Source organism: Aythya marila, assembly GCF_965140915.1.
Source record: "Aythya marila genome assembly, chromosome: 1".
NCBI classification, from domain to species: domain Eukaryota; kingdom Metazoa; phylum Chordata; class Aves; order Anseriformes; family Anatidae; genus Aythya; species Aythya marila.
The window spans coordinates 75,674,593-75,694,062 of NC_139042.1; the positions used below are offsets into that span (position 1 = coordinate 75,674,593).

Consider the following 19,470-nt stretch of genomic DNA (forward strand, 5'->3'; position numbering starts at 1 on the left):
CTCTTTCTGTCAGCTTGTCTAACCCTAAATGTTCTTTCCACCTACTGCAGATCCAGACTGACCAAAGTTTGGCTAATTCATGATCTTTCCATTAAAAGTTACATAGAAAGACATCTCAAAATGGGGAAAAAAGCCTCAAGCTCTCCTACATCCAGTTACTTTCCCAAAATTGCTATGCTCAAATGTCAACATATTACAAACTCTCTATGACTAAGAAAAATGGGGGCAGATAATGATGTGGGTTATTATTGTCTAGCTGTAGTTTACACAGTAATGTGATTTTGTTGTTTCCAAAGGAATTATAATCATCTAATTAAATAAAAACACACAGACCTTGTTGAATTGTCTTCCAAAAAAGAACATAAATTATTAAAAAAAAAAATCACTGAGTCACTGTATTAGAACACATTATTATTATTGTTCTTTCTCTTTCCTCAGCTTTCAACTATTTGCTGCCTTACGTATTTGTCCATCCATGTACAAAATCCCAATAAATTCAAAGCCTTACAGCACATGGGTTTAAGAAATTAATTTACAGTGTGTAGGACCAAAGAAAGCCCAGAGGCATGACTGGAATGTTTCTGTGGTACAAAGATATCATCAACAATTAAAAAACGTTATCAATTGACTGCAAATGACGTATAGACCTATATCTATTATTTAAAGCATGAGATGTTCATATGCGTAAAGAGCACATTGTTTTATTTAATATAAATCAATGTGAAAATAACCCCCAAAAATAATAATCCATAAAAAGGAAAAACACCTATTCTTATAAATTCCAGGAATAGGAATGAAGGTTGAGCTACGTTTACACTGGAGTAAATAAGCACATTATTCTCATCCAGTCTCAGTTCTCCAGTTCTCATCCAACCTCAATTTCCAAGGAAGACACCTTCTCCAAAGCAATTATTTCCCTCACATTATCTTATTATAAGATCTATGGCAGCTGCAACCTCACAAGAAGCAAAAGCACTACCTTGGCTAGGTTTGTGGTTTGAGTTGTGACAACGAGGGAAACTACAGTGGCAGTAGTTTGTCAGACTAGAAAGATAACCTTGCAGTAGACAGTGACCAACATTAAGACTAGGGAGGCAACTAGGCTTTGTCTAGCGTATGAGAACACACCACGTGTGCAGCTCTTCTCTCACCAGATGACCAAACTTACAGTATATGTGCAACACACTAAATCCAGCACTTCTGAAAACGTACACAGGACATGCACCAAAAGATACAAAGCTTCTCCCAAAGAATTGGGATCACTAACTAATGCAGAATACATGCAAGTAAATCACAGTATTGACTCAAGAGAGCAGGCTGCCATCATCAGAACTTATTTCCAGTTGAAAATTCTCCAGAGTAACTTTTACAAGTTTAACAGAGTGATGTTCAGAGAGCATGAAGTGCTCGGAAAGCCAAAGCAGCCTGTTCCTTTGACACACTTTTCTCACAGTCCATCAGTGTGATAGGGCATGGTCTATAGGGAAGATAAAAATGAGAAGCACGCTACCAACACCTGGACACAGGTGAACTGCCTTTACCCTCCCAAGGTACTTTTATTAAAGAATTGAATGAAAACCAGGTGAAAAGAAGCCAGCCAAAGGTCATCACAATTACCTGGACAAGCTGTACACGTGAGCATCCCTGATCATTGAATAAACAATGTTTATTTGCCTGCATTGGATATGCATATGACATGAGCACGAATCACCTAGACCTCTGCAGTGAATTTTCTTTGAGGTTTTGAAACTGGATTTCCCAATGAAGACAGAAGGATATTCAAACCTCGTTTTAATTAAATTACAAACAAGAATTATTTTTTTTTTAATCTCAGCTCCTGCCAGGGGATTCACTCCCTTTGCAGAGGGAGTCAAGTAACTTCTGTTTTAAAAGATGACGATGAAAGATACAAACCAAGGTAGGGGGAATTAAAACATGCAGTGTCCATGTCAAAATAAATACTTTTTTTGTGTGTCTGAGTGTGAAAGATGTATTTTCCTGTATTACGTTTTCAATTCATAAATATGTTTACATAATTTGGAGGACATACTTCTTTGACAAGCTAGAGACACATTGGTAAAAACGCACTTCACAGAAGTCAATGGAAAATTTTGATATAAACTTTGGGCTGGGATTTTTCCCCAAATCTGGAAATATCTGATATTCTTTTTGATGAATGAAGGTGAATGTATGATTCTTTTAAATCAGAGATGAAAGGAACAGAACTCTATTTTCAAGTTTAAAGGGTCCACTTACCTTTCAACACCCCCAGTTCTCCACCTTCATATCCTGTGATCTTGTGGACATTAAAAGATTTAAAAAAAAAAAAAAAAAAAAAAAAAAAAAAAAAAGGGAGGGGGAAGTGGGGGATAAAACTAGAACTGGGATGCCAAGTTCACATCACTCTTCTTCTTTGTTGACAAAGGCTGCATGGCCCCAATGTACATATGTGGACCTGATCCAGCTGAAATCAACAGAAGGTTTTTCATGGACTTCAAAGGTTTTTGAGATATAAGACCTTAATGCTTAGCTATGGCAAAGGTCAAAAAATGAAAATTCTTGGTGTAAACTCCTAGTCAATACGTTTTTTGGTGCAAGCTTTACATTTGCTAGGCACCAACTACTTAATGTAATGTAACGTAATTGTGAACGTGTCTACTTTCTGTTGTAACATACTGCTGATACTTGCTTGTTAATCATGTTTTTTATCTTTAAAAATATAGATATGAAATAACAGTACTTTTTCTGTTTACAGAAGGTGGAGATGCACTCAACTCCAGATTATCACAGAAAGCAGAAAATCACATAGAACAGCCGACAGAGATGCAGATCAGCTTGTGAATAATAATCTCCCTTTGTAGACACATAAATTCAGTACTCACTCTTAAGAAATTTGCCCTTTGCAAAATGACAAATGTTCAGCATCTGGGAAATGAATCTGTTTTTCAAGCTGTCTCAGAAATGCATTGTGTTTTTTTTTTTTTCCTTACAGGATACTTACTAAATAAAACTTATTAACTATCGCTCTCAACTGTATTAAAATGACAGAGACAACCCATATGTAGACAACAAACAGTTTTAAAAATATTCTTAATATGAACACTACCTAGCTTATAAACTATCTTTTTCCTCGCTAGTGAGTGAACATATATGCAAATGGAAAAAGGATTTACATTTGAAAAATACCAATAATTCTCTATCAGAAGTTTTCTAATGCTTTTCAAAAGTAACATCCCCTTTCCCTATACACTCCCATGACATTAAAAGTATGCCTTGCCAGTATTATCTATACAAAGAATGTATGCTTCAAAATACATTAGCAACAATATTAGTTTTATTGCATTTGGTATCATACATACTTATCGCATTAACAGCATTTTTAATTTTATGTAGTATAAAGATTTTTCTTCTAGTATACAGTCAGCCACAAGCAAAAAGCAAGAATACTATCTTGCAACGCTTACTGTTCAATAAAATTGTTCACTAATTTCTTCTGTTTCCATGCAGTTTATTTGATTTGCATTTAAACCTTACACGTGAGACACAAAAACATTCTAATTTGGAATGACAACATTCAAAGTTACGATCCCAAATCAGAGAAATTTAAACTGCTAGCCAGCAAAGACCAGGCTCTATAACCCTTGCGCTCACGTTAACTGCACACTTTCACTGATGCCAAAGAGCTTTGAGTTTGGTCATGACAAAGTTAATAGATTTAGATACAACCACAAAGACTAACTGTGGGTCAATTCCACAATGTGGATTTTCCACCAAGAGAAAAATGAGGATATTTTCACTAGTTGTGACAGTTATTATTCAAAGTGAACTTTTTGCCTTCAAAGATTTTACTTAAGATCATGATAAGATCTATGCATTTCTTGTTCATTATGGCAGATCTCAATAATATGAGCACACCAAATGTCAGAATAATTATCCAGATCATATGCCATCTGAACAACAAAAACAGACGGACAATTTGGATTTTTAATTTTTTTGAGAAAATCATAAAGCAATGACAAATGTTCAGATTTGTCTGTGGAAATAAATTAACAGCTGTGTGCTTGTAAGGAGACATATGAAAGTCAGAATTATTTAACACAAGGCCTATTTTTGGAAAGGAGATGAGTACTGAAATGGCAATACAAGCAGATGGCACACATTTCTTAAGTAGTAACATGTAGAAAAGATTATGAACATGTCCCCAAAGATCTAAGCCTAGGTGCCTGGACAGCCTGTCAATTGAAACTGAAGCATTCCAGGAATAACACACAACATATCTACTATGGATTGCTACAAAAGTAGTACATATCTTTTCAAAAGGTTCCATTAAAACTAATTTAAGGTTTGGAGATTATTCAAGACAGTTACAACAAAATGTTTCTTCATGATCTCTGACTTCTCTACAGCAGAGCACATAGAGACACATGCACCCTAGACTTTCAGCCTGACCTACAGCTTTCCCATCTGGAACTGATTGCAGATTTTTGCAGGTGCAGTCACTTTGGAGTTTCAAGCAATTTGAAGGCAGATGTGCTGGCACTTAGACAACTGGCTGCTTGACTTGTAGGTAAAATCAGGCATTGGCTATCTAGAGGTAATCGCACACTATTTGCTGAAGGTATAAAATCTAAGAAATTTTATTATATCTTTAAAAGGATTGCCTCTTTTCCCTCAAAAACTTTAGTTGTTCTGACAGACCACATTCCATTTAAAACAGTGAAGACAGTCTCCTACCACAGTTATCAGTCAATCAAAATAAATTTTGAAAGCCTTATTTTTCCCTCCTACAGCTATTAAGCATTATACAATGTATTGAACTATTAACTTAAACGAATTTTTTTCCATTCTTTCAAAAACAATTTTGAGTTAGCATTACCCAACCTAGCTTAATACTTTAAGTTCTAATTCTTACCACATTATTACAAGATTTATGCTAAGAAAGGATATCTCTCAGTAATTTCCCTTCATCTATCACGAACCTGGCTTACCATGTGAGGGATGTCTACACCGCATCAAAAGTTTGGACTGGAACTCATCCAGTACTCAAAATGGCTTAGGCATGAATACAGAACCTATATGTGAACAAGCTCATCCATAGTGTTACTGGTACATTTTATTCAGTATCCACCTTAACAAGTTTAAAGCAACACCTCGTAGGCCTATTCAATCAGTAATGACAATTCTGGGTCATACCCAGAATATGTACACCTGGATTTCCCTAAGAATAAGGGAATGGATTTGCTAAGATTCAGTTTACAATTGAAGACTACCCAAACAAACAAAAAGAAGAAAACTACAGACATGTGTAGGTATCTAAAAATTAAGGGGGGGGGGACATGACACATGATATCTGATCAGATTTCGCATTAGCATTTTGGTTTTAGTGGATTGGTAACCATAAATAGTCAAATAGTCATATATAAACTCATGTAAGAAACTTGTAACAGTGAGAGTGGTTTTGAAAGTGAGTACCAGTATTTAGTTTGCGTTGTAGCTTTAAAGTATAATTATTCCTATTGTCTGTTCCAGTCATTCCTCCACATCTGTAGTCCTGGGTCCAGTGCTAGGCTCCCCAGTACACAAGAGACATGGGTTTAGTGAAGCATATCCAGCAAAGGGCCGTTAAGAGTAAAGGACTGTAGCATATTTCATATGAGTAGAGGCTGAAAGAGCTCTGTTTGTTGTGCCTGGAATAGAGAAGTCTTGGGGTGGTTTGATCAATGTTTATAATATCTGATGGGAGGGAGTAAAGAGGACAGAGCCAAACTCTTCTCAGCAGCAGCACAACCTGAAACACGGGAGGTTCTATTTGAACATCAGGAAACACTTTTTAAATTTTATTTTACTGTGAAGGTAACTGATCACAAGAAGCAACTGACCAGAGAGGTTGTGGAGTCTCTATTCTTTTAGGTACTCAAAATCTGACTGGAGACAGTCCTGACCAACCTGTTCTAGCTGACCCTGCTCAGGGGGATTGAGCAAACCATCCCAGAGGTGCCGTGGGATCACCACTCTCCAATTCAGCAAGCATGTGGTTGTTGGCCACTCTCTGATTCCTCACAGCAAACAGGGCCAGTCTGACAGGTACCCACAACCTCTTCCTGCTGCCATTCTTCCCTTTTCTGGTATGTTCTCCTACCCTCTCAACTTCTGACCCAGCACATGAGATGTACACCTCCTCTATCTGAGCCAACATTTTGAGTTTCATGTGTTAAGATTGAGAGGTCTGTAACACGTGGCAACTAAGACCAAAAATCCATGAGTTCTCAGGTCCAAGTAAACAATGTTTGTTCTCCATATTTTTTTTAATGCTGTACTTCTGGCTTATGAACTTACTCTGACGTTTGCCCCAAGCTCTTATTCACAAATAAAACTTTCAATCATGCTGTTTTCTGAACCTGGCTCAGACAGCTGGCAGTAGAGGTTAAAATCCAAACCATGCTTTCACTCAACTTGAAAACAGAATGCTAAAGGCCACTGCCATGCCCGCTCCCCCAAAATGAGATGAGTTCATCTACAATTAATATCACAGATGGGAAAGGCTATACCTGTAGACAGCAGTGCAAGGAGTCTTTAGTCTTACACTACTAAAACAGACAAGTTACACAGAAAACCTCTAACTAAACTAATCTGAGTACTCAAGCCTCTTTCCCAGATAGCCATACAGGGTCCTTTATTTATACCCACATCCCTTTTGAGAAATAAATAAATAAATAAATAAATAAATAAATAAATAAACAAGCAATACTGTGACCTGGTCTTCATGAGGCTTTTACCTAGTCTGAGTAACTATAAAGCTGGGTTCACAAAGAAACTTTGGATACCTGAAATTAGAATCCCAGACATTTCTGGTCCATCAGCTGAAACATGGGGAAAGGAACTGTCTTCTTAACTGCTAGTATGAAACTGCTGAGAGAAACAATGTTCTTTACAACCTCAGTCCCCAAAAAAGCATGCCTTCTACAGAGGATTCATTGTCTTGATGCTTCTCATGGAGCCAGGCACCTTAGCCCTTCCTTTCTTTCCAAAGCAGAGGAGGAATTGCCCTTCCTTTCTTGTAAGGGCAACTTTTGGGTTCCTCGCTAAGATACAGATGTGCTCTTTTAGACAATAGCCTCACAGGTATAGAGTAGAACTATCAAGGTCGAATCCATGTCTTCTCTGCTGTAGGCAGGCCACTTGACTGTCATGCTTTTAGTTGCTGGAAGAACACTAGCCACCCTCTCCTGATCAGGTGATTTGCAGAGAATAACAAAACACAAATGTTGCCAGAAGCAAAGAACAGAGGTAGGAACTCTACTGTTCAATGCAGTCACCCAAGAGCATGGATGGGTGCCAGTGACCCCTCCAGACACTGTCTCATGCAAGTCATTATTCATTATATTACAGATTAAAACCCCAGTCTCACTATCCAAAAAGCTATGAGTGCCCTAAACATTAGGCTAGAGAGACATGTTCTCTTTTACCTATTTTTTTCTGGTCACAAGTAAATCACTGTCTCATTCTGTGCTGTCCAGTGGCCTAATGGCCACAGTTGGGATACAAAATGCTTTCTCACCTGTAACAGCCCAAAACAAGCTGAAGCACATGTTCCAAGAAGCCAGAAGATATGTCAGAGCCCCTTCATTCAGAGACTGAGCATCATTCTCCACTGCTGATAAGTGCTGTAATTTATATGCTGCTATGTAAAAGAAGAAAGCACTATGAGCCATCTTGCCTGATTTTTTTTTTGTTTGCTTTTTTAAGAAAGGACTTTGTGCCTGCATACCTTGTATGAAACTTCTGCAGAGAGATGTACCTACATATAAAACGTATGTATTTTATCGAGCTATAAGACCCACATGGTGGGATATCTCCCATATCAACCACAAATGTTCTTTGGTGTGATCTACCTAGAATTCCCCAAACTTCCAAAAAAAAAATTGGAAAACTCCTGGAAATTTTACAACAAAATGCAGGCATCTGAGTATGCTCATCAGGCATTCTGGAAATGAGAGACTTTAATTCTTCTTCTACCCTTCATCAATAGCCTTCATGAAAGGGGAAAAAAAAAAAAAGTAAATTATCTGAAATGTGGAAACGTGCCTTGGTTGAAATAATATGCTACTGGGAATGCAACTTTAACACAAGCTAAGAACTATTTATTTTATATCTGGGAATTAGATAAATAAACCTCTCTTGACCCTTTCAGAAACAGGGATGGTAAAGAAAAATGGGTGAAAATTTCCAGAGTTTCCAGGGGGTAGGACAGAGGTGGTGGGAAATGAAGGAAAATCCCTTGTGAACATTTTGAAAATTTGGAAAAATATCAATTGCCATTCAAACAAGATAGCCAGAAGTTATAGAAACAATCATTATCATTTTTGTTATATTTGACCTGCATTCCGTGAAAGAAAAAAAAAAAAAAAAAGTTAGTGCTGTGGTTTTGGTACCCTGAACTGTGTGAAATGAACTCTACAATGTGGTGGAGTCCACCTGCCACCATGCACCCAGCTGCTATCTCCTGACTCCCACACTTAGGTGGTACCTAAAGCAGGGCTGGGAAATGAGTGGGTCACACTTCTTTCCAATCTTGTTCTACCTGGGAGACACTATGGTTCCCTCCTGCTCCTGCTGGGTGTTTGGTTCACTTCAAAGGCTGAATCAGATTACAAGATAAGTGGGCATCTCTGCAATGAAAAGAACTCCAGAAACTGCTCCCAGACAAGATGAAAATGGAGGGCTGGGAGGGAGACTGTGTTAAAAGGAGGAAGAGAGGGGATGAAGGGAACATGAAATCCTTTCACAGTGGTGGAACCATATGGTCCACTGTGCATTATCTGTGAGAACATGAAATCCTCCCTATACTCCAAAACTCTCCTCCTTTCCTTCATTAAGAGACAATGGAAAGCTTAACTTCCATAAGCGAGAGTACTTTATCTCCCAACATTACAGTCGTTTCATATCCAGCAGGAGTTTAATCCCTGGAAATTTAGATAAATTACCGTGTGCTTCAGCAGGTTGGGGTTAAAAACTAAGATTTTCAACTGATTACAAAAATAAACAGCCAGTTATTAAGTCCTAACTGAGTAATTTGCAGCTTATTTCACCCTAGCTAATTAAAATGTAATCACTATTGTTTGGCAATGTGCATTCTGTCAGCAGTTTTACGTCGGAAAAGAAATCATGCCAAGAAAACACAAAAAAAGCCTTTCACTCGGAATTGGCTTGATCTAAACTGCCTCTTTAGCCACCGAAACTGTAAAACAAATAAGTTACAACCGCCTGACAACGCCAGAATAAATAAATAAATAAAAATCCCAAGCCCTCCCCGAGACAATGAACTATTTTAACGAGTACCATCCTTTCCAGACGCGCCGGGCAGCGGCGGCCTCGTTGCCAGCAAGCGCCTCGCCGCCCCCAGACCCGGCGAAGCCTCGCCCGGGGCAGCGCCCACCCCACCCAGCCCCGGTCTTAGCCCGGGTCTCGTCCCCGGTCTTAGCCCGGGTCTCATCGGCCCACCCAAACCCTGCTACAGCCAGCGAGCGACTCCCGCGGCCGGCGGGACGAGCGCGTCAGGCTTTCCTTTGGCTGTGACTTTTGTTTTTAAGCGGGTTATCCTTACACCTCTCCCCAGCCAGGGTTTAGTGCCAACACCGTAGCCCTCGGAGCTACTTTCCCCCAGCCGTCGGTGCGATCGGTCCCAGCTCGCAGCGCACGGGGAAGCTGGAGGGAAGCGGGAGGCGCTCCCCAAGCGTTGCGGGGCCGTGCTGTCCCGAGAGGTGGAGGTGGCCGCGCTCCCCACCGGGCTTGTTCTCAAAGGGACTTGGGGGCTACAGAGGGAGACGTGCTCCGGGGGAGATGTGCTCCGGGGGATCCCTCATTTATTAGGCTCAGCGTGTGCACAGTCGAGAGCAGGTGGAGAAGGGAAAACCTCTGCCCAGGGAGGTTACGGATGCCCCATCCCTGGAGGTGTTCATGAGCAGGTTAGGTGAAAGGAGTGCGCGTAGCCGGAAGGTGGGGACGGGCGGGCAGACGCCCGCTGCCCTTACACCGCCTCCCGCATCGCTTCCAGGGCAGCCGCTTTAGGAGCTTTGGGGGCTCACCCTCCCTCCGCACAGCTCACTGCATTTACACCACGCAGCTCTCCCCACACCCCATCCCCATTTCATCCCCGTTTCGCCACCACCGTTATCCCGAAGGAGACGCAAGAAGAAGAGAAGCCCTACCCGCACCCTCCCCGGGCCGGCACCCAGCGTCCCCCCTCACCCCTCGTTAAAAGCAAAGCCCGAAGCGCACCCCTCGGGGCCGCCCCGTCCCGGCCACCACCTGTGAGGAGCCCTCGCCCCCTGCCCGCCGCCTCCAGGTGCCTGCGGGGCTGAAGCCGCCGCGAAGTTTGCCGGGGGGGCGCCCGGGCACCCGGCCACCCGCCGGGAGGGCAGCGGGACCACCCCGCCCGGCGCCGTGCCCCTACCTGGAAGTGCTTGAAGAAGGCGGAGATGCGGGTGATCTGGAGGCTCAGGCACCTGGAGGTGCATCTGGCCGTGGAGAAAGCCTCGTCCTCCTTGCGGGCGGCGGCGCCGGCCCCCGGCCCGGTGGGGCTGCCGCAGGCGGCCGCTGCCCAGAGGAGCAGGGCGAGGGACGCTCCGGGCACCATGGCTGGGCGGGCGGGCAGGAGGAGGAGGAGGAGGAGGAAGGCAGGGGGCTGCGGGGGGCGGCAGGCGCCGGGGTGCGCTCCCGCTCGCCGGGCGGGTGCCGGGCTGCAGTGGGGGCAGAAGGCTCCGCGGCGCAGAAACTAAACAAGAAAGTTCAATCATCCAACTCCCCTCGCCCCTTCCCTCTCCCCTCCCTCCCTCCCCGCGGCCCTCAGCCCTCCCCCGCGCCGGCAGCGGGCGGGCCGAGCCTGACAGAGGCGGCGCCATTGGCTGCGGAGAGCGCCAGTGCCGGGGCGGGCGGTGCGGCCGCGGGCAGGTCGGAGCGGCACGGCACGGATCGGCTCGGCTCGGCTCGGCACGGCCGGCTTCGTGCCGCCACCTGTGTGGCGCCCAGCCCTTAGCGGTGGGGCTGGCACCGCCCGGCCGGCCCGCGGTGGGGTCCAGCCTGTGAAGGGCCGGTCACCGCTGCGGTGCCTCCGAGGGAGAGCTGCGAGAGCGGAGCTTTAAAATGGCTCCCGGGCGGTGCGCAGCAAGTTAGGAGGTCGTTTCCCTGCTCCTGCAGCTGCTGCGGTGCGGCGTGTAGCACGGATGCGTGCCGCATCCCCCCGCGCTCCTCCCGCTGCGGGATGGGGCGAGAGAGGCTCCTCACGGGGGTCTGAGGGACGGGCCTCCCGAGCTGGAAAATCCCGAGGCTGTGCGAGCTGAAATAAGTTGTCTTCTGGCCGTTTCAGGAGATGATAGCGTGAGACGCTTGCTAGTAGCAGTACCTGTTAATAGTACTGGTTACTTAACACTTAAACAGCAGGAGTCTTCTTTACCAAAACAAGTTTTAGGGTAAACTAAGTACATTTTAGGAAACTCACCTGAAATCTAATCAAAATACAGCAAGGTCTTTGACCAGTCTTGCTTGTACTAATTTTACATGGTTATAATTATTTTCCTAATGGATACTCCATTGTGCACAAATGTGAAATAAAGCATATACCTCAATGCAGTTTTTCTTACCAGAATCCATATATACATTTTCCACAAACCTATACATCTATATCTATAAAATGGAAAATCAAAATATAAAAAGGTTTGTTAAATCCAAACCAAATCCATAGTTAAACTGTATGAGTAACATACAGATTGTATTTGTAAGACACCACCATAACAGGAAGCAAAACAAATTCTAGTTTAGATGTTACTTTGCAGCTCACAGTGCCTGAGCTAAACCCTCCTGTCAGTTGACTGGAAATCTTCACTCAAGAGAAGCCAGTAGGCCACGTTCACTCCTGCAAGTGTTAACAAACTGAAATGACAGTCCATGTCTTCAATGCTTGAGGGAGCACAGTAACCAGAAGAGGTCACCTGCCACTTCCTGGCATAGAAGTTGCCCCGCTGCTTGCACTGTGTAAACGTTCTGAGCAGGCTATTCCGGAAATGTACCAAGGGAGACCATCTCTGCTCCAGCTCCAGAACTATTCCTCATCTTTGGAAATGGACTGATCACCCATGGCTTTCAATGAACAGGAGTAGTAGGTGGCCTGGAAATACTGATCCCAATCCAGACAGATTTCTTGCTGCTAGAAAATGGGTTAGGGTTCTGCTGACAGCAGTTGATGATCTTAACCTACTTTGGCATCTCTGTGTTGAAAAACAATAAGGAACCACATATAGAACAGCACAGAAGTAAAAGCACAATCACAGCAATACTGTGACAAACAGTTATGGGACCATTCAGGCCTCAATATTAAGTTCAGAAAATCAGTTTCTAACTGACTAATTTTCGAATAGGTTTTATTAAGCCTTAGCTGAATCTTTTGCAACCTTTTGCATGGAGTCAGGAAAAGAAAATTGCTTCACTGATTCATAGTGTTTACAGGTACACCAAATGCTTTCAAGTTTTGCCATATTTTAGCAGATAATAAGAACTGCCTTAAAAAAAAAAAAAAAAAAAAAAAAAGTTACCATCTATAAGTCAGACTACAAATCTAGAGAGGGCAGATGGTTGTATAGATATAACCCCAGTGTTAGTGCTAATGCAATTTATGTTGTATATTATAATCCCCAGCTCTGAGTAAAAGGGTATGAATCCTGTTTCCTTTGTTTTATAAAGTCTGGTAGCAAAGGGCACAGAGCCCTTAAAAATTAAAAAGTTCATGAATACACAGTTTACTCAGTTGCTTGTGTTTGAAAGGTCACGGTTACAGAGATCATCAGTGTAGTCTGTGAATTCCTTTTAAGCAAGGGCCAACTCAGTTAGCACACAAAAGACCGGCTGTTCAGTTCCAGTAAAACAGAATTCACACAGGTCCTGTTCCCTTACATGGAGATTAAGAAACAGGCTCCCCAGCTCAAGAATTTTGTGGGTAATCAAAACCCACTACAGGCTAAATATCCAACAGATTGAAAGGTAAGACACATACCTTTGTAAATAGAGTCATATTTGAGAGCTTAGTAATTTGGTTCTAAAATACATTCATTTGGAAATAAATGAGATGCACAAATCTTTAAGCATAATGGAATCATCTAATTGGTCAAATGTCTTTGGATCTTTCAGAAGTCCCAGATAATACAGTGGCAATCTTTCAAAACAGACAAGATTATTTTTAGTGAACTTTTCAGAACACACTTCTTGCAGCTATTATTGGATTTATTTTTGTTTTCTGAATCACAAGTTATTTTTCAGATGTCAATTGTTATTTACTTATATATAAACATACCTACCTTTTTTCCTTATTAAAATAGTAGCCAAAACCACAGAAATAGATGTAGTATATACATTCTTACAATTTGTCTGTTTGTTGTTGTTGTTGTTGCTTGCTTGCTTGCTCATTTTTTTGTTTGTTTGTTTGTTGATAAATGAAAATAAATAATCTTTTAGTATGAGAATCTTTTAGTATTTCGAATCATTGCAAATATATAGCATTGATCTTATTTAAAAAATTTCAGGTTTTATTATCCTATCTGTTCTTCAAACCAGTGTGAGATACCTGACAATGTACACACAAGCGGTTTTGGAAACCAGCTTTCCCGAAACTCGGGGCTGTTTTTTTCACAGGAGACAGCGCCACATACTGGTTTTGCGAAGTGAGAGCTACTGGGCGTTGTACTGATTTATTTCTGTTTACTGAGTTGGTTTTAATCGATTTTAAATTAAACTTAAGTAATCTTAAGTAATTATTTCTTACCATAAAGTAATTAACAACACTATTATATAATTGCAAATAAAAAAAGAAATGAGATAACGTTAATGTTAAATATATATATATATATATTTAATAAACTATTTTAACACAAGGATTTAATTTATTCTACTAAATGGCCTTAAAGTGTCATTCTTACTCAATTATCTTTGGCTTTAATTATGTTATGTAAAAAGTGATTATAAGTTCAGGTACAACATTTGAACAATAATTTAAACAAATACATTTATTTCCAAGATCATTTCCCAAATTAAAAATAAATAAATAAATAAATTAAAATAAAAAAAGGAAAATCATTACCTTAAATGTTTACCTTGAAAACAAATTGCTTGCCATAATCTCCACTGAATTCCACAGGGACTTTCTCTGAAACACTTCTTTAATTCAGCAGTATGACTTATATTTGAACTATATTGGCTTTTTAAAGAGCAGTAGTCTTTGTTTTTTTTTAGTGAATTCGTGGGCAGAGATTAAAGAGACTATCACATGTCTGCTGCATATTCAGTTCACCAGTATTCAGGACATACATAAAGAAGGTAATATATGTGAGATATACAGTAATTGAGATGTAATATTAGATATAGTTTTTAATCTATATTAACATTACTTATAGATTTGTAAAGCTGTGGGAGATGGCTGACCCACTTGTGATTTCTTGTTCATAATTTCCTGCTAGCAGCAGCTCACCAAAGAAATTGCAGTAGCGAGAGCTGTGCTAGGTAGTGGTCTTTAATTTGCTGTCTGAGGTTTGAATACAGACTGTGTCTGCTGCAGTTTACTGATGCTCATGGGAAGCTGAAAGCATTTACGATGGACAATGAAGTCATTTTGAAAGATGCTTCCACAAAATTGTTTCTTTCTGCAAGTGAAACGATGGAAGCCAGAAGTGATATTAAAAGCAGAATGAATTTGTGCCAGAAGTTGTGTCTTCTGTGAAATCTTGATGCCTGTGACTGAGAGGATGAAAAAGACTTTCATATGAATTTGCACATTCCTTCGGGGACCAAATACATCTTGGTTCCTGTGCTAAGGGCAACATAGTAACTCTTGAGAGTTACTGTGCCCAACTCTGGGTTCTCAAAGGCTCATTTCTTGCCTGTGGAAGTCACACATGGGATCCCTGAAGTTAAGACTTTCTGAAACATCTTTTGAGGAATGTGATTTTGTATAGTCCTAACTCAGGCCCTGAAAGCAAATTCCAGAAATCTCTATAGCTGATACTCTTCATTCATAGGTGAAGAACTGTAGTCCTTAAAATAATACTTTCTGACAGGAACAAATCAATTTTATTTGTCACTGTTTTATCTTGTATGAGGAAAATCAATGGTAGGTAGTTGGAATATTAGCAGTGGAGTTAGCGGTCATAGTGGAAGGCAGGACAAAGTAATGTTTCACTGTTCAAAAATTTCACCATCTGTGTCTAAAGCACTGTCAACAGATGCTTGTCCAAAGATTGCTGTTAAAATGCAGGAAAACAGGTGATTTTGAATGATGTGGTAGGCCTCATCACATGGACGCAGGAAACACAGGCACAATGAGTTCTGAGGAAGCATCTGGAGGAAAGTGGTGAGATAGCTTGAGAGATATTCACTGGGCACTCTTCTCAAACACAGGAAGAAAAGTAACAGAAAACATGAAAGTCCTTATTTAAAAATGTAGGAATGGGATGAAAAATAAATGCTGACATCAACTATAAAGAAAAGAAAAGAAGTCACAGTATTTAGAATGGAAAATGGTGGTAGATAAGAGTTTAGCTGTATGAACAAATAAGAAGGACTGAGCAGGAGAGACATTGTACCAAAGAATGCAGATTTAAACAAGCTTTGATTTTCAAGATATGGAGATAAAGGCCTCAGAATCAAAGATGATATGATACTCCTGAATGATAATCCTGAATGAGATTTGGTCCACAATGCTAAAGAAAGGAGACAAAACAAGAGACAAATTGTGAATATATTGAACTTGAGACCCCCAGAAAGAAAGGTCGGAGTCAAACAATGCTATTAGCTCAATGAACATACTTATTTCCTCCCAGGGACTCTCATCTTTTTCAGGGTCATATAGAATAGAGCAAAGCCAAGGCCTCACTCCAAATCTGTGTCTTCAACTAGTTTGCAAAAATAAGTTCTCCAATGAAAGTATATCTTACTGACACGTTCCCTGCTACCTCTTTCACTCAGGTCATTTGGTCTGAGTTCTTATTACAAACAGACCATAAGTCTTTGTCTTGTGTTTTGTATATCCTGTACTTATCTACTGTTTGAAATAGAGTATGTTTATAAAAAGGTATCCAGTCTTTATATCAGGACAGAAAATAGTGTAGAACTCAAAGTATCTTTGGTGAAAGCTTTTTTGTTCATTTGTTTTAGTTTTGATTTTTTCTTTTTGTGTGTGTGTGTGTGTGTCCTACTTTTAAAAAGTACACCTTATTTCTAGCCTGACTGCAATTTTTATTAATGTTTAGACATTGAACTTTTTACCACCTTTTGGATAAATGAAGACTGCTTTTCATGTTGAAATCCATCTGAAGATAGACTGAGATCCATCTGAAGATATATCTGGGATACAAGGGGAGGTTACTTTGCAGACCACAATTAACTTTTATAAATTAACCAGACTGAGCTTTCTTTGTCATGTTTTGCCGTATTGCAGGTTTTGCAAATCCGAGGCAATTTCTGCAGTTGTTTCTTTTTTTATTATTATTTTTTTAATTTTTTATGTATTTGTTTGTTTTTCAAAAACCTTTCTAACCTTGAGGTGTGGACATGATATTATAGTAAAGATGTCAATAATAACATACAGATATAATATATATCTATAGTCTGTTTTATTAGTTTTCACCTTACATTGTTAAGAGCTACATCAGTCTCAGTCACTGTATTACAATGTGAGCTCATGTTCAGTTGGTTACTCACCAAACCCCAAAGGCTTTTATAGAGACAAGCTTTCCAAGAAACATTTTTTGTGTCTTGTGTGACCTACTTTCTATGTTTCTGGATATACAACCTTGCATATGGCAGCATTAAAATGTATGATGTTTAAAAATGAATCCAGATTACTGAGCGACTAGGAATTTTCTATGTATTATTTACCACTTGAGTCAATAATCATGTCATATGCATACTTCCTCAGAAACAATTTTATTTTTCATTTCTAGGTTACCAATTAAAATGAACAATACAGAGTCAAGGACAGCACCAATCCCATGAATTTCTGTGACGTTTTCCCATTTACAGTTAATGTTGGAGATTTGTTATCAAAATCTTTTTTTTTTTCTTTTTCCAGTCTGATTAATACAAATATGTTTTACATTGATTATTGCTAAATGTCAAATTTTAGTTAGAAAGTCACATAAAAATAAGCCAAATGCTTGTTTTTCAACATGGTCTTTGCCAATCAGATTTGTAATCTTCTCAAAAGACAATGTCAGATTTCTTTGTATATGTGTATGAAAAGTATTTTCATGCTTTAATTCATTAACTTAATCTGCTGCCATACTTGCCTTTGTTGCTTTTGCCAAGGAGAGACAGACTAATCAAGGTGAAGGTCCTGTTGAACTAGGCTGTACAAGGAGCCAACAAATGTGCAGAGTCTGAAAGCAATGTGTGACACAATTGTCATTTTCTTTGATTAGCCTCAATCTTAAACAACTGTCCAGCCTGTTACATAGCACACATAATTTCTTCTCAATTCACAACTGCATATTTTCAATAGTATATGTCATTTAAGATTAATTTGCAACATATTTCAGAAAACAGGATATTCAGGATGACAGAACTACAACATAGTAAAATGATACTTTATAAATATGTCCAGCCAACAACCATGTAGTCTTAATATTCCTATCCAATGTCTACAGATAATTTTATTTATTATTATTTTTTTTTAATAAAAAATAGTTAAAGGTAAGGCATGGTGTATTCTGTTTCAAACATTCTGTTGTTCCTTGAATTGATCTGAAACCTTTTGATATACTCAAGTGTTTGTTGTTTGTGCATTGTGTCCTTCAACCTAAAATAACACCAAAAGTGATAGAATGAAAAATGACAACAATTAAGAAGAAGCTGAAACTGCAAATTTGTTTTTATGGATTTTCCTGCTCTGTGTTGCAAATGTTGGGATCTAAAATACAAAATAATTCAGTTTTGTTCACAGTTCTCTTTTCAAGGTTAATTAATTTTGAAATGAACAGAATGAAAATCCATAGCAGTATGTTTGCTTTTATCCCATATCTTTCATTAAGCCTACTAAAAATGGGTATGTACATACCTATGTGCAGACAGGTACATGTGGAAACTCATAAGAGTAATGAATGACCCCAGGTAAGTGGCTCTGTTTGCCTCTGTTTACTTGGCAACATATTTCAGAATGGGGCTGATCCTTGTACCACTCTGAAGAGCAGAGGCTGGTGGCAGTTACATCACTCCCTCCAATATTAAAGCTTAAGAGGATATGAGTAACCTGTAAAGACAGCTTTGGATGTCAGTACTGCCTTCCCATATCTGCAAATAAAAATAAATAAATAAATAACGAGGTGAGCTGTGGCAGTCCATCAGTCTTCCACATTTATTGGTGCCTGAGGTTCCTCCTTTTCAGGTGCAGGATTTGGCATTTGTTCTTGTAGTTCATGAGGCTCCTGTTGGTCCATTCCTCCTGCTTCCCTTGGCTGGCAGCCCTGCCCTCCACCATATTAACTGTTCTCTCCAGTTTGGTGTCATTACCAAACACCTCAACAGTACACTCGATTATGTCCTTCAGGTCACTGTTGAAGATGTCAACCTTGGAATCCCATTGAAGGCCCCTGAACGATCCACTTCTCACTGGCATCCAGGTAGAGTGCTACCCACTAGCCACCACTCTTTGACCCTGTCCATCCAGCTAGCTTTTTGCCATTAAATTGTCCAGCCAACCCAACCATAATGGCCTTACATGGGTAAAAGATTAATTAATCATGAATTATCTAGGCAAGAGAGATGAGACTTTGGAAATGTGGACTTATTCATAACCAGCATTAGTAAGCAGAATTCATTCTCTTTACCTCCAATGCTAATGATGAACTATGTGTGTTAAGCAATGCAGTTATTTGATTTGTCTTCACAAATGTCACTGTGCAGATGAAGTTGGACAACTTGCCCAATATGAGGTCATGCAGTTATGATATTGGTTTTCCCACGTAAGAGAAAAAATGTGGGTTTAGTTGTTTTTGTTTGTTTGCTTGTTTTCACAAAAACTGACATTATTTTGGAGCTTGAAGAAGCCAGAGTTTAGCAACTGAGTGAAACAGTGGTACAGTGTAGTGGCTTTCCCATAATATGCTTAACTTTTTTGTGCACAGTTGATATCATTCCATATACAGATAGGAGACCCAAATAATTATTTATAGTCAACAATAGAAGAAACTAATCTGATCAGAATTCTTTCATCTAAATGTTGATCATTGCAAAACATATTTTTAATGTAGAATGGAAATGTTTTTAAAATATTTTAATTAAAATTATCTCAGGTAAAGAATGCTTTGAAAAAAAAAGTGACAAATGTTTTATACTTATGTCAAAGCATCTCCTGTTTTTGTTTCTAAGGAAGCCTTTCAATACAGGAGAAGAGCAATGTTCCAAATGTGCCAAAGTCAGCTCTTGGTATTGATT

The 19,470-nt window shown here is 39.9% G+C and overlaps 1 protein-coding gene across 4 annotated transcripts in view; it reads right to left on the reverse strand.

The window, feature by feature from the left end:
• Positions 1-10,681, reverse strand: part of ANOS1 (anosmin 1) — a 137,297-nt gene extending 126,616 nt beyond the window's left edge. For all 4 annotated transcript variants that reach the window (XM_082758162.1, XM_082758160.1, XM_082758161.1 and 1 more), the window contains exon 1: positions 10,454-10,681. In XM_082758162.1, coding sequence (XP_082614288.1) covers positions 10,454-10,636 — 183 coding nt within the window. In that variant the 5' untranslated portion in view covers positions 10,637-10,681. The remainder of the gene's footprint in view (positions 1-10,453) is intronic.
• Positions 10,682-19,470: the final 8,789 nt, after the last annotated feature.